The 21,202-nt window shown below is 54.8% G+C and overlaps 1 protein-coding gene across 10 annotated transcripts in view; it reads right to left on the bottom strand.

Annotated features, from left to right (window-relative positions):
• GDPD5 (glycerophosphodiester phosphodiesterase domain containing 5) overlaps positions 1–21,202 on the bottom strand; it is an 87,224-nt gene that overhangs the window by 22,270 nt on the left and 43,752 nt on the right. For all 10 annotated transcript variants that reach the window (XM_019726456.2, XM_019726460.2, XM_074335756.1 and 7 more), the window contains 2 exons: positions 18,229–18,405; positions 2,878–2,981 (listed from right to left, as the gene is read on the bottom strand). In XM_019726456.2, the coding sequence (XP_019582015.1) occupies positions 2,878–2,981; positions 18,229–18,345 (221 nt within the window). In that variant the 5' untranslated portion in view covers positions 18,346–18,405. The remainder of the gene's footprint in view (positions 1–2,877; positions 2,982–18,228; positions 18,406–21,202) is intronic.

The raw sequence follows: 21,202 nt of genomic DNA, 5'->3' as shown, positions 1-21,202 counted from the left end.
CCACTCCGTAAGGATATCACTGTGCCCCTGGTCATCAGCCAGGCCTGTTCAGGGCTCGTGGTGGGCACCTGGGCATGCCAAGGGCACAAAGAAGAAGACAAATCCCCATAGACACAACAATTCCACTGCCCAGACCGTGGCCGATGCTTCCAGTGGGCTTCCTCCCTGTGTTTATCTATTTGTACACACAGCAAAGTTGGCACCTGCTGCCTACGGCGTAGTGGTCAGAGTTTGGGCTGGGGAGGGAGGTGCACGCAGATTCGAATCCCCACTCTAGGAGGCAGGGACCCTGTGCAGGTGACAGTTCTAAGATGCCACGGATTGTGACATTCATCTCCATTTCAATATTAAAATGTGAAAATAAGGGGTTTTAGAATTAATAAAATGCCCTTCACAGGGTTTCCTGAGGATGGGGAGGGGTACGTGCCAAGTACTCAATCAATTCTCTTCTTCTAACAACACAAGCATTTACTGCCATCAAAAAAGTCCTAAGGAAACGTGATTTGTTTAACAGCTGCGTGGTCTTCTATTGAATTAATGTACCATATGTAGCCAATCTCCTACTAACAGCAATTAATTGTTTCCAATTATTCACTATTATAAATTAACACCAAGAAAGAAAAATGTGCACGTATCTTTCTGTATTAGTAATTATTTCCTTAGGATAGACTCCTAACAAATAGAACTATAGGACCAGAGGGAATGAACTTTTAAAGGCGCCTGGTAGATACCACCTTGTTGCTCTCCAGAGAGATTGAATCACCACAACCTCCCTGTACAACTGGGGAAACTGAGGCTCAGAGAAGGCAGCAACTTGCTCAGGGTCATCAGAGAATCTGAGCTGGTGCCAGCTGGGCAGTTTCAGGACTGCTGCCATTTTGAGCCTTGGCAGAGGGCCGGGGGCGGGGGGACAGCAGGAGGACACCGTGGGGCATCTGCCTTCCTCTGTGCCCTTCCCTGGCCGCCACCCTCAGATTCCAGGGGAAACTCTACCGCCGGGAAGATCACTGAGTGTACTCTTCTTACTGTATAGTTGGGGAAACTGAGGCCCAGAGAGGGGTAGTTCCTGGTAACTGCTCCTGAAAGATGTTTGGGCTCCACTTGTTTCTCACTTTTGCAAAGGAGCTCGCCTGGACAGCAGCAGCCCAGATGGCCCCGTCCTGGCTTTTGGCATCCAGCCCTGACCACATGGGTCACTCACATCTTCTCACTGCGCGAACGATCCCCAGAGACTCCGGAGACCGTGAGGGCTGGCCCAGGCTCTCCTGAATCCCAGCATTGACTGCAAGAAACTGAGGTGACAGGCTGAGGGAGCTGCAGTGTTCAGGCCATGCCTAAGTCCCAGACAGGCCTTCCTTCTGCAGTCTTCCCGACAGAGCCAGCATCCATCCTCTGCTTGAGCCACCCAGCAACAGGGAGCTCACTCTCTGGGAGAGTGGGATGGCTCTGTGGGCAGCATGATACAGTCAGTCAGGCTTACGTCCCTGTCCTAGAACTGTGTGCATTTCGCTGTGTGACTTTGGAAAGGCCACTCGACCACTCTGAGCCTTGGTCTCCTCAGACTGTCCTCAATATGTCTTTTTGGTACTAACTGGTTGTGTGGCCACAGGTGAGTCCTGCCCCTCTCTGAGCCTTAGTTTCCCCATCTGTACATGACAGGGGTGGACCCATTGATCTCCCAGGCAGCAGACCTCCAGTTTGGCAGAACTAGCCAGGGCTGCCGTGGAGGGCTAGCTAGCAAGGAATGTTCCTGTACACCCACAACAGTGCCTGGGCTGTGGATACCTGCAAGGATGAATAATTGATTTACGGCATTTAATAAAAGCCAGAGGCCACCTCTGGGACTCAGCGGGGGCTCAGGCTCATCTGCCAGGCTGCCGTGGGACAGCAGCACGTCCTTTACTCTCTCACAAATAACAGAGGCACAGCCCAGGGCCATGCAGCGGGGAGTGGACACCTGACTCCACGAGCAGAATCTCCAGATCGTCACAGAATCCTAGAACCATGGCCCACCAGTACCCACCCCAAAGTCCTAGGAATCACCAAGTCCAACATCATGGCCCCGTTGCAGGCCGGTCTCCCAGGAAGCAGCCCTCAGGCTTCTGTCGAGCTTTGAGCCCTCTCAAGTGCATCATCTCATTTCATCCTCAGAGAGGCCTGAGGAGGTGGGAGGCACCCTATTTTACAGAAGAGGACACGAAGCCTCGGAGAGAACTGGAGACTGGCTCCCAGTCACACTGAGCTGAGGCTCTGACCAAAGGAAGACACAGCACTGAATGGGGAGTGAGGACGTATGGCTTCTGAGCCCCAGCTCTGCCCCCAGTTGACTGTGTGACCTTGGGCCTTAGTTTCTACACTTGTCAATGGAGGAGTTCCCACGAGAATTCCAGGTCCTTCACCCCCTCCCATGGCCTTTCACTGTTTGACAAAGGCAGGCAGTGGCGGTTGGGGGTGAGATAGAAACAAGTGCTCTCCTGTATCGGCATCGCACTCTGACAGCCCTGCCCTCGGACCTGGGGCTGGCGCTCCCAGAACCATAGCATCTGCCAGCCCTGCCCAAGGCCCCGTTCAGAGAGTTTCGGGGTCCAGGGTCCGGGGCCATGTCGTCTGCTGAGGCCCTGGGCTCTCTGGGCCTTGGGGTCCTTGTGTACCAAGTGGGCCTCTGGCTGAGCCCCCGGCTGAGCCCTGTCCCAGCCTTCCATTCCTATTTTCCAGGACAGCCGCCCCACGAAGGAGTTCCCTGCTCTTCCCAGCTGGCCTCAGCTCCTGCTAGGCTTTGTCCTTCCCAAAGCCACAGAGAGCGAGCGGATGGCAGAGCTCTGAGGGCCGGCCTGGGAGAGAGGCTCACACCCAGGCCCCCATCCCTCCCCCACTCACCAGTTGAATTCGTCGTAGTCATTGCGGACTTGCCACCAGAAGTAGAGCCAGCTGAGTGTGAGGCCAAAGGTGACCGTGAGGAGCAGGAACCAGAGGCGTTCCCACTGGAAGAGCAGAGCAGAGAGGGGTCAAGGGGGGTCAGGGGCCGGCCTTCCAGGCCACCTCCCACCCACATGTGCCCGTTTCTCCCCCTTGGTAGCCAAACCTGCCTGGTAGGCATTGCTGCCCTCTCCATACTAGTGGGGGGGATCTGTGGCTCAGAGAGGGGCAGTGACCTGTCCAACATCACAGAGTCACTAAATGACGGGGAGTTAGGAGCAGGGTCAGGGGTCTATCCCAGAGCTGGGCCCTTTCCGCTGCAGCCTGAGGCCTTTGCAGTGTGTGCCAGTCTCCTCATTCTGGCGATGGTCCCGGGAGCAAAGGCCACGTCTGCCCTGAGCTTTCCACTGGCAGAGTGATCAGCAGTCTGTGAGGTCACATCCCTCACCCGCTTCCCTCCTCACATAGGCTACAAAGCAGGTATTGTTCTTACCCACCTCCAACCAGTGCTGCTGATAAAACCACTGAGGCCCAGAGAGGCAAAGCAACTTGCCCAAGTTACACAGCATGTTAGGATTAAATACCCCACCCCACCCCCGTATTTGAGGAAATACACTAGCCCCTCAAGGCGAGGCCCATCTGTCTCTTGCAGAGGTGGAGGTGGGGGCATCTGACCCTCTATGGCTGCTTCCCAAAGGGCCAGCTTAGAGGTCTGCAGGCGCTTCCGCTGAGCCCTTGGGTTTATCCTTGCTTTCATCCGCCCCCTTATCTCAGAAGCACAACAAGCTTGGACATCCTGCTCTCTGGGAAAACTGCTGAAATCATCAGAACAAACCAACAGCCCTTAAGGGGAAGTCAGTGCTGGAGAGAAGCAAGACCACCTTCCCTTGAGGGGCTGGAGGCCTTGGAGCTGCCAGGCATCTCTCACGTGGGCACACTGCCCAGGAGGCTCCTTGCCGGGCTCCCTGTAGTTCACCTCCACCCTCACAGGATAGCCAGCTCTGAGCTACAGTTCTAGCCCCATCTACCATCTTGATGGCGCCTCACTGCTTAGCCAAGCAGGAGCCCCCTCTGGGGATGCCCCCTCATCCCTCCAGCTTCATATCCCCTACCAGTTCCTTCACTCTGGAAGGGCCACTACCCCCGGGGTCTGGTCACCTAACATTCCCATTCATCTTTCAAGTCAGCGCAAGTGTCAGCTCCTCTGTGAAGCCTTCCTGGACTGCGCGCTTGCCGCCCACGCACCCTCTTTGGTGCTCCCACAGCATCAGTGTCCCTGTCTGTAAACTCACACTCGGTACACCGTGAACCTCTCACATGACCATGTCTCCGAGACGACAGCCCTGCATCCCCTTGGGTTCTGTGAGGACTGCCTCCATCTACTCCCTTAGCATTACGGCTGTGAAAAGAGGAGGACACCTCCACCCTGCGCTGCCAAGAAGACCACAGTGGAGTGGTTACGCGTAGTATCTGGAGCCAGACTCTCTGTCCACGACTTACTAGCTGTATGACCTCGGGCACTGCAAGCTGATGCAACCTCTCTGTGCCTCAGTTTCCCCCTCTGTGAAATGAGGACAATAATAGTACTGATCCATGGGGCTGGTGTGAGAATTAAACGAGATAATACAAGCCAAGTACTCAGAACCATGCCTGGCAAGCAGTCAGCATTCTATCAGCATATCTGTAAGTATGTTCCACCCTCCCCCAGCATGCAGGAAAGACCCTCAAACTCTGATGACTCATGACTACATACACTGAGCACTGCTCCGGATGTCGCCCTGGGAAGGAGGGCTCGAGCTTGGGTGACAATTAAGCAGCTTCCTCCACTCACTGTTATGTGAGAAGCCAGGCCACCTTGCTTGGCCCCACTTTGTACGTAAACAGACATGAAGGTGACAACACTCTGAAACTGTCTTTCCGGCAGGTGGAGGGGGCTGGCTTCTCAGAGAGTAGGCCACTGGTGTCTGCCCCACCCAGACACATAATGGCATAAGCCCCGGCTCTAGGCCCAGCCTTGCTCAGGAATGCAGGGCAAGCCACGTGCACTCCAGGAGCAACGGATCCTTGGCAGCCACCAGCCAGAGAATGGCTGGGATTGTCTGGGGGAGCAGAGAAGGGCCACAGTTCAGTCCCGCTTCCTGTGGCTGGGTCACGGGACCCTGGCGCCAAAGGGGCTGGCCTACACTGCCATGTCTGAGCCAGCACCCCCACCCTGGCTGGTCTAGCATTCCGCCCCCCGACTCACTTTAGTCCTTGTAAGAGTCCCTCTTTCTGCCTCCAATTCTTATTTGCTCACAATGTGTTTGCCCCCATTTCCTGCAGAGTGCAGCTGGTGGGTCTCAGGCCAGCTTGAACACCTGGGTCTTGCAAGACTGATCCACCTCTTCTCATGTCATGCTCCAGCCCAAGAGCCCCCCTGGCCTGAGCCCAGGACCCCCTCTGCCCCACACATGTACTTCTGCATGCCACGCACCAGATCACCCACAGTCTCCCAGACAGGCGCTTTCTAGCCCCAGGCCTTTGCACAAGCCATACCCTCACATCTAGAAAGCAACCTGGTCCACGGGCAAACCCCCTGCTGCCTGGGGCCTTCCTTATGCCCACAGGGAGCGCTCCCGTGCCCCATGTCTGCAGGGCAGACACCCTGTAGCTCTACAACAGTCTCTGTGTGTCAGTCCCCCTGCTGTACTGTAAGCTCCTTGAAGAGCTGGGTGGTCTTCATATTCCCAGGGTTGGGTGGGAACTTAAGAAAGATTTGATAATGAAACAGTCAGTGAGGAAACACCCTTTCTCCTACCCCCACATGAGACCACCCACGCAGGAGAGGTTTTACTGGGGGCTTACCACCCGACCCCCACACAGGAGCGCTTAGTCTTCTGTGGACCCCGAGCTGGCAGTGGCGAGAGGCCCTCTGCCCAGAGATCGCTCTACCTCAGCAGGGGCAAGGCCACCGAGCCTTTGGCCAGTGCACAAGGTTCTGCGGGGGCCTGCGCGAGGGGTGCGCCTCGGCCTGTGATGGGCCTGTCCCAGGCAAGCAGCTAGGAGATGGACAGGTGGTGGCACCAGGGCCCTGGGACAGGGGTAGTGTCACAGGTGTTGGGAGATCTCCTGTGGCGAGGTGCGATGTAGGAGCCAGGGGCAACGCTGGCAGGTAGCCAGGAAGACTGCAGGTGTCAGGAGGGCCCACAGCAGACAGGGGTCTTGTGCACTAAGAACCACTGCCCTCCCTTGGCTAGATCCTGAGAGGAGGGCAGGAATGAGGGGCTGCCCCGCCCTGCCCCTGGGAACCAGCCAGGGTGACAAGATTAGAAGTGACAAGTGAGTGAGGCACCCAGGGCATGGCAGGATGAGGGCAGGGCCTAAGCCATAAGGAAGTAGAAACCCCATTATCAGAATTGGGAACGAGTTGGGGTTGGAGGCCACCTAGGGATGACAGTCCTGGGAGCTGCAAGCCAGAGGCTCCTTGGCCACAGGGAACCCATTGACGGGGATGAAGAGGCCCCAACGCAGTGGGGAGGGAGAAGCAGTGGGGAGGGAGACAGCGGGTGACTCTAAGAACAATCAGAGGAAAAAACTGAATGGCAGGGGCTGGAAGAGGGGGAGGGGAAGGCAGGGACCTGCGGGAGGAAGTGGCCCAGAGAGCAGCTCCACTGACAGAGAGGCTCCAAATGGCACTAAGGGTCCTTGTCAGGGCGCGTTACAGGAGGGGCCTGAGCCTGCTCTGCCATTACCCAGCCAGCCTGGCCCTGCTCCCAGGGGACCTGGGCTCAGGAGTCAGGAGAGGGCCGGTTGGCCCACTGGCGCTCTGTCACCTCTCACAGTGCCTGGGGGGATTTATTCATGGGTGTTTATCCCCAGCTGAGAGCAGAGGAAGACACTGAGCCTCAGAGAAGGGCCACCATGCACAGCTGAGCAAGTTGTGGACCCCAACACTAAAAAGTGCCACTCATATTCACCATCAGTGTGCGCATGTGTCATGACGATTTTCCAGCAGATGTTGGTCAAGAGTCCTGGTGAAGGGGTGCCTTTTGCTAATTTGCACAAAGGCTCAATCTGGGTGAGTAGAGGTGACTCAGCGGTTGAGCAATGTACCCAAAGTCACCAAGTGGGGGAGGAGTAGAGGTGGGATTGAACCCAGATGTCTTGACAGGAGGCCGTCTCTGCACAGTTCTCCCCAAAGCCCACCCTTGCCCACTGGGACCAGTACGGCCACCCCAGGCCCAGCTCAGCTTGCTGGGATTCCCCTCTCTCTGGGTCCAGCCCCTCCGACCCCCCCAGGGGCAAACCTCTCTCTCCTTTGTGGAAGCCCTCTCATTGCTCCAGCCCCCAAAGATTGCCTTTCCCTGACTGCTTCTGCACAGACTCTTGTGACCCACCAGTTTGACCCTCAACCACATTCTGAATTGTAGAGATGGAGAGAGCCCAGGCTCAAGAGACAGACAGACCTGGCTCTGCTATTTGGGCAACTTATTCAGCCCCTCTGAGCCTCAGTTTCCTCACCTATAAAACGGGAATGATAACGCCTACCTTCGAGGGTTTATATTAAACGAGGCGATGTATGCCAAGTGGCACACAGTAGGAGCATAATAAGGAACAGCTCACTGGGCTGTGGACTCCTTCAGGGCACATGGTGGTGCTCAGATATGGTGTGAGAACGGAAGCTGTGAATGTGACCGTCTCCCAGGGAGGCTTTAGGGCCACCAGTGGACAAAGCCATCATCCAGCCCCAGAATTAACCTCAGGCTGAGCCTGGGAGCCCCAGGGAACCAAGGGAAGGTGCTCCTGTGACACCCCAGCCTCCTTCAGAGCCTTGCAGCTGCTTGGGAGCAGGACAGAGGGCAGGCAGTTTGTAAGCTGGTGGGTGGAGTAGGCACGAGGAGGGGCTCCGAGCAGCTGGGGAGGGGACGGGCCCCGGCCAAGGATGGGCTAGGATGCTCCCTCACTGCTCCACAGGTGGCTGACAGCATCCCAGAGGCCCCAGCCCCAGAGGCTGCGGGCATTCAGCTCCACACCCTCTGCCTCACCGCCTCCCGTTCTTGCCCCGACCCTCTAGGAAGACGAGCCCCTCCATCCTGTGCCCAGCAAGTGTGCCAGTTTCCCCAAGGCCACTGCTTTCCTCACTGTCTCATGCTGATTGTACGTCTTCTCACCCTTCTTTTCCTCTTTCCCACCCACTCCAGAGCCTTCTGTGTTCAGAGAGAAACGTGTGCGGCAAGAGCTTCTCAGCAGCTGGGGCTCACTCAGTCACCCAGACGGCTGCAGCCATACACCCAGGACCTACACAGGAAGCACGGGCACAGGTCCTGCTGCTGCCGTTGCTGCCCCAGACTGTGGCCCCAGACATTGCTCCCACTGCTGGGGACCCCGCAGGGTCTGGAACACCTCCCCTCGGTCCCCACACAGAACCTGCGTTGGGCTAGCACCTGAGCAGCAGCCACCACCCCAGCCTGGCACCAGCACAGACTTCAGATTCACAGAGTCGCAAAGCCAAAGCTATCTGGCTGGACTCCTGTTTCCTGTCTGTCACCCCTGGGAAAAAACTGCCTCTGCAGCCTCCAGGGCAGGAGTTCACCCTGTTTCTGCTCCCACAGCTCCAGGGATGGGCACTCCCCCTCTGGATGCTGCCCGCTCCTCCTCTGGACCAAAGGTTGTAAGACAGAAGCCAGATAGGGGCAGGCTGCATGTGGGAGTCCAGCAACAGTGGGTTTGAGTCCCAGAGTGACCACCTACTGAATGGGTGACCTTGGAGAAGACAGTCATGTATCTTCTGTGAGTGCCAGTGTCCTGCTCTATAAAATGGGGGCAGCAGTATTGGCGTCCCGCGCAGAGCGGGCCAGGAGGACCTGCAAAGGGTCTGGCGACTGGAGGGCAGGAGGAGTTATCTCCCTTTCCTCTGCCCCTCCCTGAGGCGCATCTGAAATCTGCCTCCTTGACCGCCACTCTTCAGCTGGTTCTCTCATACCACACAGAACAAGTCCCACAAAAAGGCAAGAAATATTGGAGTCAAATGACCAGGACGGCCCTTCTCCCCACTAGCCGCGTGGCTGTGGGCCAATCAAGACCTCAAGCCTCAGCTTCCTCTGTTCACGGGGATGACATCACTTCTACCTCACGGGAAGGCTGCCAGGCCCGAATCAGATTACAGATGGAAGCTGTAAGTCGCCAAATCCACGATCGTTCCTGTAATTATCATCTCGCGTCTGACAGACCTTTAATTATGTGAAGACAGTGATCAAGGCTTCCCCCGCCCCCTGCTCCGCATCAAAATTTTCTGGCTGCTGAGGACAGCCAGTAGATGGCCCATTCTCGGCCCAGGGTGTGTGCCACGGTCAACAGAGGCAGAGGTCAGGTCTGGCTCTGCAGGAGCCGACGTGGATGGAGGAAGAAGACCCTGGCATGGCAGCCACCCCATCTCATCTCACAGCCCTGCAGCGCTGGCTATGGAGGACAGAGCCCGACATGAGCGCTTCACAGAGCTGGGGCGTACTCCTCAGAGCCCTCTACTTGCCCCAGTTCATCTCATCCTCTCTAAGCTCTGCAAAGCAGGCAGGATAGTTAGAGGAAACCAGGGTTCAGAGAGGAGAAGTGACTCGCCCAAGGTCATAAAGGGCAAACATAATGGTGGAGCCAGAATTCATACCTAGCTCTGGGTGTCTCCAGTCCCCAACTATGCCAAATCAACAAAGAGCAGGACGTGTAATTATCCTTGTGTGACAGAGGAAATAGGCTCAGGAGGCCTTGCCCAAGGTCACACAGCAAGACACAGGCAGTGCCAAGGAGGCATCCCTGATTTTCAGATTTAGAAAAGATTTCAGAGATCATCTTGCCTTGTCCTCGAAAGGTCCAATTAAGAAATGGAGAAACTGAGACCCAAAGAAGGGGACTGGCCTAGAAGCATGGACACAGGACTTGTACATGGTAAACTGGTACAGAAATGACAGAGAACCCAACAGAGGCTGTTGGGACATCTGGACATCCATTTGGTAAAACATATCATTAGACCCCTACCTCACACCCACTACCAAGCTAAATGCCAGTGTCTCCCCACCACACTGCTTTCTTCCAGGCATTCTACACACGTGTGCTGACCCTGGGATATAAATCAGGCCTGGACTCCACTCTGAGCAACCCTCACAGATGACTGACCAGCCAATAGGCAGTTCCATTACTAGGAGCGAGTGTGACAAACAGGAATGCATGGGCTGCTTAGAGCACACCGCTGCTTATGGGATGACGGAAAGTCTAGAGGGCTTCCAGGAAGAAGGGATGCCTGCAACAGAGCTGAACAAAATGGGCTTGCTGGGATGACAAGGTTAGGGAGCCTTGATTCAGGCAGAGGGAGGGAACGGAAGGTGCAAAGGCGCAGAGCCAGGAAGGTTTTGTTTGGGGGAACTGGCTTCTTTTCTTATGGGCTTATAAAGGCTTTCTCTACGTAAGACTGCTAACTTTCATGTATAGTGTATATTTTTTCTTATTTTATCAGTTGACTTTCATTTTACTTATCATGCTTTTTGTATAAAAATTTAAATTTTTATGCAGTCAAATGTATCTTTTCCTTTATAGGTTTTGCCTTTGGTATCATGTTTAAGGAATGTGGCCCAAGGTTATATATCTAACTCATATTTTATACTGGTAATTTCCTGGCTTCATTGTCTACGTTTAAATCTCTAACCCATCTATCTAGTATATCCATCTGTCTAGAGCTCCAAATGGATGTCTACGTGTGTGGAGAGAGAATTGAAAGTCTTATTACTAAAGCATTAAGATTAGAATTTCTTTTACTTTACATCTTCCCAAGTTGCTTGAATTTTCTCAACAAATGTGTGCTTCCTAAATAGAAAAGAAGTTTAAGAATAGGAAAAAAAGCAACACATTTTAATCCATCTGGGATTTATTTTGGTTTGAGGTAAGAGGCAGGGATCTAATTTTACTTTCACCAAATGGATCCTTCGGCTGTGCCTACACCACTTGTGATATTTGCAATAACTCTCACGTGCGTTTAGTACACAGCACATTCTCAGATGTGTGTGGATTGTTTCTAGGTTGTCTGGTCTGCCCGGAGGCAGCCCTCTCCCCACGTGACGACTCTGGCTGGCACGGCCCCTTTCGTCTGGCTAAGCTCTGGCCTGAGACACCCCTGTGGTCTTGGCTCTGTTTCGAGGTCCCTGAGTCTAACTGTGCCCTCAGTACCACACAGCCCTGCAGAGAATGGAGCGTGAAATTGAGGGGTACCTAACAGGTCTGCCCACCTGTGGGCCAGATCTCAGGCACCCAGTTCCTCCAATCACCAGCCTGTTTCACCCTCATCAAGTTCCAAATGGGAGGACTGTTGCACAGAAAAAGCTTAGGAAATGTCAGCTGGGAAGGGTACAGGGAGCTCCTGGAAGGGAAGGATGGGCAGGTCCCAGCAGGAATTACTTTGGCCCTGACACGGGAGATTTGGGGGAGGGGAGTTGTGAGGAGGTTTGAGATGTATGACAGCATTAGGGCTGAGCAGGCAAAGGGATTAGATCCCTACCCCAGCCAGCTCCTGACAGCCTAAGAGGCTGGATTTATTTTTCTGGGCTCCAGAGAGCAGGGCACTTAGGAGTCTGTCTGCCCTTCTTCTGTTGGGGGGCAGTCAGAGCCACCATTAGGCAGGAGAATGGAAGCAGGCCCAGCCTGGGACACCCTGTCTCTCTGCCCATCCTGTGGGTGGCACTGGCCCTCAGGAAGACCTGAGCAAGGTGCTGGAGGCCCTTAGGAGCATTACCCCAGAGCTCCTCAGAGGGCCCTGCTGAGGCCACAGGGCGGGGGGGCCACAGCCCCTGCTGATCCCCCACCAAGCTGTGCCACCGACACTACCCAAGCAGCTGCTCAAGGTGGCCACGAGTGTCATGAACGAGGCTTAGCCGCTTCCCTGGAGCATGAATGGCCATGCCAGGTACCCTCAGCACCATTGAGAGAGGAGCTGGGTGGGGTGTGGGGGCTGAAGACCAGAGATGGCCTGGTTTTATCACAGAGATAAATCCTCAGCTTTCCGCACGGCAGCTATCCCGGGCTCTGCCAGCCTCTCCTCTCTCTCTCATAGATGCAATAATGTCATCTCCCGTTTTCTCATCCTCTTAGCAACCCTGTAAGGTTTAAAGGATAAAATGGGGTGTTATCACCCCCATTTCAGAAGTGGAAAAACTGAAGCTCAGAGGGCACCTCTCTGACATGTTGGGCCCCTCTTCCCCAAAGCACCAGAGATGGGAACAGCCACCCCTTTGCAAGTCTGTAGGGAGGACCATTTCCCCCCAAGGTTGGAGCAGTGGTCCCTCTGGGATGAGGCATGTTGCTATCCCTTATCTAACTGCACCCTTGCGGCATGGACTTGTACCTCCATCTAACCCACGAGCAAGCTGAGGCCCAGAGAGGGCCTGGCCTTGCCCAAGGTCACACACTAAATCACTGGAGGAGGCAGGGTAGACTTCAGACTGCAGGTCCCTCAGCCAGGAATGACTGAGCACTTCTGGCTGGCTCCAGGTACACCCTGGAGCCCATCCCAAAGGCTGCTTCATCCAGGGAGCCCACCTTGATTCCAAGTGGGAATCCACTTTTCCCTGCCCCACATCTCTGTCACAGGCATACATGGTGTTGACAGAACAGGGAGGTAGGGAGACAGCTGGGAATCCTTCTGCCCACTGGCAGAGCCCAAGCCCAGCTCCAAGGATAGCCTGGGAGGTCCTGCAGCTGAACCAGCACCCTTCCCAGCCCGCCACAGCCAGGAGCAGGGGAATGCGGCACTCCCCTAACTCCTGCGACCTCACTGGGGTCCTGTTCTACACACGATTGGCACCATGGCGGGCACATTCCCTACTGCTTCCTCACTCGCTCTTCAACTCACCACTCGGTCATCCCTCTGGTCCTTGCCTGAGCCCCTCCTGTGAGCCTGGCCCTGCCCTAGAAACAGAGTCCAGTGGAAGACACAGAAAGTCACAACCCACATGGGCAGCCCAGGCCCAAGGAGCTGCTGGAGCCCAGGGAGGGAGGGAAGAAGGGAAACAGGCCTGACTTTTTGTTGGGGGAGGGGGGGAGTACTTCTTAGAGGAACAGACATTTGTAATTATCCCTGAGAGGGCGAGACAAGAGAGAAAGAGGATTCCAGGCAGAGGGGACAGTGTTGTGAAAGGGTGAGGTGATCCTGGGAGGCTGCAGGGGCCTGTGTGGAAGGGGGCAGAGGGGTGCTATGGATTTCCGCACAGCAGGTGTCTTCCTGCTCCCATAGTAGGATGCAGACAATTGGGGGCGGGGAGATTTATTTTGTCTGCATTTCACCCACTAGTCTTGGACTCCATTGAGACCACTTTCCGTCTCTCACTCACCACGGGCCACAGCATGGTTGCCATCTCCAGGAATGGCCTCACCCAGCCAGGCTGGAAATCCTGGGATGTGGGAGCTTCATCAGAGACTCTCAATCTCTTACACAGTCAGACCTCCCAGGTGTCTGTAGAACCCCTCCCTCTGCTCCCTCCTGCATCCCCCTTCCCCAGGCGGAGGCCTCAGCCTTTCTCATCTGGCTCCCTGCCCTCCCCACCTCCCTCACTGTGCATTCTCCATGATTTAACTGGAATGGTCCTCGCACAGCCCAGGTCTGACTGGGCTCCCACAGCCCAGCACAGAGGACAGGCTGCTACCGCCCAGCACAGAGGACAGGCTGCTACCGCCCGGGTCGGAGGACAGGCTCCCACCGCCCGGGTCGGAGGACAGGCTGCCACCGCCCAGGATAGAGGACAGGCTGCCCAGCACAGCTCCAGGCAACACCCTGCCCTCTTCACACCAGAGTCACACTGGGGTCGAACGGTTTTCAGTTCCTAAACACATGACTCTCTATACACGCAGCTCCCTCTGCCTGGAGCACTTCCCCACTCTGGAGTGACAAGACTAACTCTCTCAGACACCAGCTCAGGCAAGCTTTGATGCCTGGGGTTCCCCCACCTCCACCCCCCACCACTTGGCAGTGATCACCTGGGTGGTCTGGGTATGTTGGTCTTGTCTGATCCCCCAGCCACCTGAAAGCTTCAAGGGAGGGGGACCAGGTCTGATACACATGTGACCCTCTCTGGGCCCAGAACAGATATTAAGACAGGTTTGTTGATTGAATAAGTAACCAGTGCATCCCAGACAAGCCTGGTATGGAACAGGGGAGAGGGCGCAGGACCGGGGGTGCAACTAAGGGCAGTACAGGCTGTGCCTTCAGCTCCTCAGCTTGAAGAAGTCACCAACTCTTCCTGGAGCCCCATCTGTAAGACGGAGGGGGTCACACAAGCTCAAGATGGCCTTCCAAAGGGAAACTACTCCAGAAGTGCAAGAAAGCTGGCTGGCACAGTCTCCTTCAGCATCAGGCTGGGAAATTCTTCCAGGCATCTGACCTGTATCCCTCTTGCCACAGAGAAGCTGGTTTTGACACTGCTGCCTCCCATAGACGCACATCTTGGGGGGGGGCGGGGGGGCTATGGGGACGGCCTGAGCACTGTCTTCTGTCCTACCCATCCCTAATTGGCAGTATTGGAGTAATGAGTCATAGAAAACAACCAATTAATTATCCCCAGTTATAACAAGCTTTTGGTTCCCTTTCCTCGCGGAGTGAGCGGCCTCCTGCTGCTGCTAGGCTCTTCCCCTCCCTGGGCTGGGGACAGGAGAATAGGTCATTTCACCTCTTAGTCTCCGGTTTCCTTATTTGTCAAGTGTGTGTCCTGGGGGGAGGAGACAGTGTGAGCAAACTGTACTGCAGGGCCAGAAGCTCGTCAGGGAAACACGAGGAAACAGAGGGTCCCGAGTGTGACATTCAAGACCCTCCCTCTCTTCTCCCACTAGTCCTGGTCCCGGGCGCTTTCTCCTCCATCAGGCAGCTTCCCACGTCCTCCCCGGCCCTCCTTTCTCCTTGTAAGCTCTCATGTAAAACCACCCAGACTCAGAACACACGAGTCCTCCTCCAGCTTCCTGAGGTTCTTGCTGCAAATCTATCATGGAGCCCAGGTGTGACATGGTGTTAAGCCTCGATTTCTCCTTCCATAAATGGGGCACCACAATTAAACATGCCCCAAAAGGGTGTTATAACAGTCAACAGGGCAATGCATGTAAGCCACATGCTCCCTGCATACAATACACACTCAAGTGTTAACTGCAACTCTTACTCTCACACTTTATTTCCCAGCGTGCCAATGAGACGAAAATGCTTCTGTGGCTCACCACCTGTCTTTCAACCCATTTCACAGAGGTTGGCTTCACAGAAGAACTTGACCCCAGGCTTCTCTGAGTTGGGAGATGCAGGGGGGTCTCCCCCCAGAGGACCTGAGGGGAGGCAGTGCCTGGGTGGGGTGGGGGCCAGGAAAGAGGTCCCCAAAGGAGGAGAGGAAGGTGGGGATGAGAAGAGGCGCAGGCCCAGAGTCGGGCTCCCTTGCCAGGGGCCTCTCCTCTATACCAGGCCCCATCGTCTCCCCTTTCCCAACCCAACCTGTGCTCCCGGAACTCACTCAGGGGCTTCAGCTTGTTTGGCAAAATTTGCAGAGCACCGCCTCTGAGCCAGCCCTGACTTCGAGACACCAGACAGCTGTTTCCTTCACTGTGTCAGGCCAGGGAGACCAGCCCCCATCTCAGGGGAGGGAGGGAGGGACGAGGGAGAGAAAAGAGAAGAGCAGAGAGAGAGTGAGAGAATGGGTGAGCGGACTGAGGCTGGAGCCCAGGAAGTGGGAAGGGAAGCAGGAGCAGAGGGAGTGACGGGGAAGAGGGAAGGAGGAAGCCTGGGGTCACCTGAGGGGAGCTCAGCCCTTCCCACAGAGGCCCTGCATCCAGAGCTGCTGCAAAACCCTCTCCCCTCTCCCAGGCAAGCTGGCGTGTGGCCTCCTGAGGCCCTTTCTGCTTTTGTCCCAGACCTCGTACCCCAGACTGTGGCATTTGCAGAACCTGCACTGCTCGGGCTCCCAGTCATCTCAAAACCGGTCTCAGCGAACCACTTCCTCCACCCTGGGCCCTGTGCTGGCCACAGCCAAGACCTATCACTTCCTGACTCTGCAGCCTACGACTGGCTGGCCCTGAGCCCACCAGGGGATGTACACCTGGGAGATATGTATGTCCTGGGAGATACACCTTCCTCCAGCATCTACTCCAACGGCCACAGGGCTTCCTGCTTGGGAGCTCAGCCATTCTTATCCTCCTTCCTTGGCCTCAGCTGTCTCCCCACCCTCCAGCTCCACCCCCACCATGAGTGTTTGGACCTACACCGCTGGGCCAGAGCTCTGCCCCTCACCAGCTGTGTGACCGCAGCCCAGTCACTGACATCCTGGCTTCAGTTCCCTCACGTGAAATGGTGGCCACGACACCTAGCTCACGGGCTTGCTGGGAGAAATACGAATGGCAGTGTGTCAGTGTTCAGCAAAGCGCCTGGTGCAAGACACAGGGGGTGCAGGTTGGCTGCTGAGCTTCTGACTTTCCCAACACAGGGAGGCCCTGCTGCCTGCCCCAAATCTCTGGGGAGAACGGAGCTCAGCATAAAGCAGAGTGGCCGAGGACTTCTAAAGTCTTAGCCCAACCACGCTTCCATTTCAGAGATGGAGAGGCCAAGGGTTGGGAGTCAGGAATGACTGGTCTTAATGACTAGTCACAGCTAGCACTGTGCTGGTCACTTCCTGTTGCTATGGCATGCCATCCGCCCAGCAGCTCCTTGAGAGGGGTGTAGACTATTTCTCACAGTCGAGACAGCTCAAAGTCAAGTAGGCACTGTGAATGAAAAAGGGGCTGTAACAAATCGAACTAAAAGGAACCTCACAGGGTGATCCGATCACAAGTTCCTAACTGGACAGGTCATGGTGGGGAGTCACATCCTAGGCCTGTAACTTCTTTAGAAAAAGGTTTACCTTTGCCTTAAGCGAGCCCTGTCCACTGTTTCTGTGCATCTAGGTTAACACACCTTTGAAAAGCCTCTTTTCTGGACCCCTGGGAAGAGTAACCACCCTCGAGAGAACACATAATCGATCCTGTAATCTAATCCCCACCGTGTGTTCTCCCACCTTCATGTAATCTTTCCTCCTTAATTCCAAATGCATTGAAGAAGCTGCAAACCTGTTATTCTCCAGAACATTTGAGATCTTGTTTCCTGGCACTGTCATCAGTTAGGCTCAAATCCACTCTAATAAAAATTCTCTACAAGTTTGCACATTTCTTATGTCGACAGTACAAGTAGAAGAGGCACAACTGGGAACTGAGGTCTGTCTAACTCCAGCCTGCATCACTGTGGGGGAGACCCCATATGTAGAGAGAAAAGGCTGCCCCAGCAGTGCGGGGCCCTGCCCTGTGGCCTTGGCCAGGCCCCATCCTCTCCCTGGCCTCAGTGCAGCTCATGGCCTCTGTGCTGAGAGTGGGGACATGGCCACGCACGAGGCCAGGAGCTCACCAAGTGGTACCTGCTTCTCACCATGTGGGGATCACGAATCCAGGCTCCTGACTCAGTCTAGCATTGTGTCCCTCACCATCACAGGCAGAGAAGGAGGGCACACAGGGGACACTCTTCCCCAACCTTCCTATCCAGACGGCCCTGTGATGCCTGCTCTCTGACCTTCAGCCGCCACTCCCACCCTTGGCATTCCTGCCTGTTTTGGGATGGGCTGAATTTGGAGGCTGGCTGCTTTGTACAGACAAGAAGAGAAGAGGAAAGTTGTTTTTCAGGTAGCAAAGCTTTTAGATAAACACAATTTATCTCTCGCTCTCCGCTCTCCATTCCCTCTTAAAGGAATTGGGTTCCTTCAGAGAAGAAACTAGATTCACTGGCTGATAGCGCCCCAGGGATGAAGTGCAGCTCAGAGTCTGGACAGTGGAGCTGAGCACTGGAGGAGGCTTTCTTTATCTGGCTGAGCACCTGCTGCCAGCTCTGGCAGGCCTGTGGCTCAGGTGACTGAGCCCTGGTGCCAGGGCCTCGCCCTCCCAGCTCCTAGACCCCCCTCCTCGCCCTTGTCTCCAGGCACCCCACCTGCTTGCCTACGCGTCTAGATCTGCCAGCAAGCTGAGGACTTCTGCTCACCTTGGAGTTTCTCCCCTGGAGCCCCCCTCCCTGCCCAGTCCCCGTGCTGTCGGAGGGAAGTTACCAACTGGCTGTACCCCATGATGGGATGGCCATACCTCCCTACTCAACGGGACTTAAGGATTGCCATGGGCCCATTTGACAGAGGGAGAATGGAAATCCAAAAGGGGCACTGACCGGTCCAGAGCCACACAGTAGGGGGACAGAGCTGACACCCCTCCCCCCAGGCTCTGGGGCTCCCTGGGTCTCTTTAACCCAGTCCTAGGGGGGCTCACCGGTGTGGTGTCATCATGGGAGCGCTGGTAGCGTTTCCAGCGACAGCCGTAGATGCCTGTGAGGCAGGAGAGGCACAGCTGGGGCTCGTAGTACTGCAGGGGCTGGTGTCTCACCATGCTCGTGCCCGAGGCCCTGGCGCCCGGCCCTCAGGAGCCCATGGAGGCCCCAGGCTGGTCCTGCGGGAGGAAGCACAGGTCTGTGAGGGGGGGAAAGTAGGGGGTCAGTCCCACAGAAAAGGTCATGGTAGCCTCGGTCAGGGTGAGTCAGCCTCTGCTGAGCTCTGCATGGGTCCCAGTCCCACCTGGAGTCAGAGGCACACCCTTGCAGATCTCCCAGGACAGTCCCCTGACACCCACCCCTGCTCGACCCACAAGCCCTCCTCCAGCCGCACTGGCTCAGCACACGCTGCTGCTCCCTCTGCCCAGTGCTCTTCCCTGAGAACCCCATGTGGTGCCCTCTGTCCCCTCCTCTCCTCAGGTCTTTCCTCCAATGTCCTCGTGTCAACCAGACTTTCCCAAGTCACCTTCTGTAAAACTGAAACTCCTTCCCACACTCTCTCAGCCATTTTTAGCTTTATTCTCTCAATCATGTTCTCAAACGTAATTTACTTACTTTGTTTCTTGTCTGACTGCCCCACTATAATGTGAGTTTCATAAAGGCAAGGATTTTGTCTGTTTCATCCTCTGTTATATTTCCAGGAGCTAAAACAGTGCCTAGCACATCGTAGACTTTCCAAATAAATGTTTTAAAATAAATGATCATAAAAGCTCACATGTAGTGAGCACTTAAAATATTCCAGGCACTGTGTGAACACTTTATATGCATTGTTCCATCTCACTGTCACTATACCTGGCAGGGACTGTGCCCTAAACCTATTTGATAATTGAACAAACTGAGGCTGAGAAAGAGAAGCGGGGCAGAGCCTGGCCTGTGGTCACACAGTTGGGAATCTGCTCTGGTGCCCGAAAATGTTCATTCCTTCAGGCTCAGGGAGACCCAGCCCGGTGGGGCCCGTGGGAGGTTAGTGGAAGAATGGCAGGTGTGTTTCAGCTTGCGATGCCACCAGGAGCAACTGCCCCAGCCCTGCTTGGTGCCCTGGAGATACCTGCTGGGGCTCAGCCTCCTGGCGCCAGCAATGGCCAAGTGTGGCCCTAGGCTTGGGCACCTCACACACCCTGATGTCAGGTATTATCTGATCCTCAACACCCACCACTGTTATTATTGCCCCATTTTACAGATGAGAAGCCTGGGGCTCAGAGCTGCAAAATGATTTGCCCAAGGAGTCTGGACTCAACTCCTGGTCTGTGGAACTCCGGAAACTTGAAGCCATTTGTTCTGGATCAGACCCCGTCCTAGGCCCTGGGGACAACGTGAGCAGGACAGACATAGTGATTGTCTTAGGACCCTCGTAGCACTACTGAGGGGCACGACCAGCCCCTGACTAGGCACCAGGCACCGTTCCAAGTGCTCCATGCACTAACTCTAACAGCAACCGATGGGGGATCATTATTTCTTTATTGAGATATAATTCACACTCCGTAAAATTCACCCTTTTAAAGTGTACAATGCAGCACTTAGCATATTCAGTTTTCAGGACCGTCACAAAGTTGTGCAACTATCACCACTATCTAATTCCAAAGCCCTTTCATCATCCCAACAAAAAACTCCATACCCATTAGCAGTCACTCCCCCACCTACCCTCCTTCCACCCCGGCCCCGGACAGCCAGTCATCTACTGTCTGTCTCTACGGATGCGTCTAATCTGAACATTTCATATAAATGGAATCACATAATACATGCCCTTTTGTGACTGGCTTCTTTTACTTAACATAATGTTTTCAAGGTTCGTCCATGTTGTAGCATGAATCAGAATTGCATTGCCTTTTAGGGCTGAATAATATTCCATTGTACAGAGATACCATTTTATCCATTCATCAGCTGATAGACATTTGGGTTTTTAATACTTTTTGGTTGTTACGAATAATGCTGCTGTGAACAAGTTTTTGTGTGAATGTATGTTTTCATTTCTCTTGGCTATATACTTTGGAACGGAATTGCTGGGTACCTGTGTGTAACTTTCTGCGGAACTGCCAAAGCCATTTTCCAAAGCAGCTCCACCATTTTACAGTCCCAAAGTGTTATCGTTACCATCCCCATTTTACAGACGAGAAAACTGAAGCACAGAAAGGTTTAGCCATGTGCTGTAAGTCACACAGCAGAGCCAAGTGGTCTGGCTCCAGGGGCCTTGCTCTCACCCAGGGGTTGGCAAACTAACTTATGGGCTATATCCGGCCAGCCACCTATTTTTGTATAGCCCACAAGCTAAGAATGGTTTTCTACATTTTTAAATGATTTAGGGGGAAAAAATCAAAACAAGAACACATTTGTGACACAGGAAAATTATATGAGAGTCAAATTTCCGTGTGTCCATAAATAAAGTTTCATTGTCAAAGGGTCAAATTCATTCAATTATATGGCTGCTTTAACTGTCACTGCAGCGTTGTGTAGTTATGACAGAGCCCGTATGGCTCACAAAGCCTAAAATACATACTGCCTGGCCCCTTCACAAGGAATGTTTGCTGACCCCTGCAGCCACAGGCCTATCATGGCTCATAAGTGCAGCGCAGGATGGAGAGAGTAGAGGGAGGCCGTGGGCATTTACTGTGGGCAGGGAGGGTCAGGGCATGCTTCCTGGAGGCAGCACTGAGCTGAGGCCTGTGAGATACGCTCCTCTGCTGCCTCTCTCTAAATACCCAGGGCTGTACCACAGGGGTGCGCTGGGCTTCAGACCCACCCACAACTTCCACCTCTGGGCCTCACTCACAGCCTCTGCCGACCGGCCCCTGCCCCCACTCCCACCCCCACCAAACGCTATCCTCAGCACAGGGATGGTAGCCTTCAGTCTGAGCCGGGAGATGCATTAGGGGCTTGCTGGGAACACGGACTGACCCGGTGCCTCCTAATGGCTGGGAA

The sequence above is a fragment of the Rhinolophus sinicus genome, linkage group LG06 (assembly GCF_036562045.2).
Source record: "Rhinolophus sinicus isolate RSC01 linkage group LG06, ASM3656204v1, whole genome shotgun sequence".
Lineage (NCBI taxonomy): Eukaryota > Metazoa > Chordata > Mammalia > Chiroptera > Rhinolophidae > Rhinolophus > Rhinolophus sinicus.
This window is presented reverse-complemented; position numbering and strand designations above follow the sequence as displayed.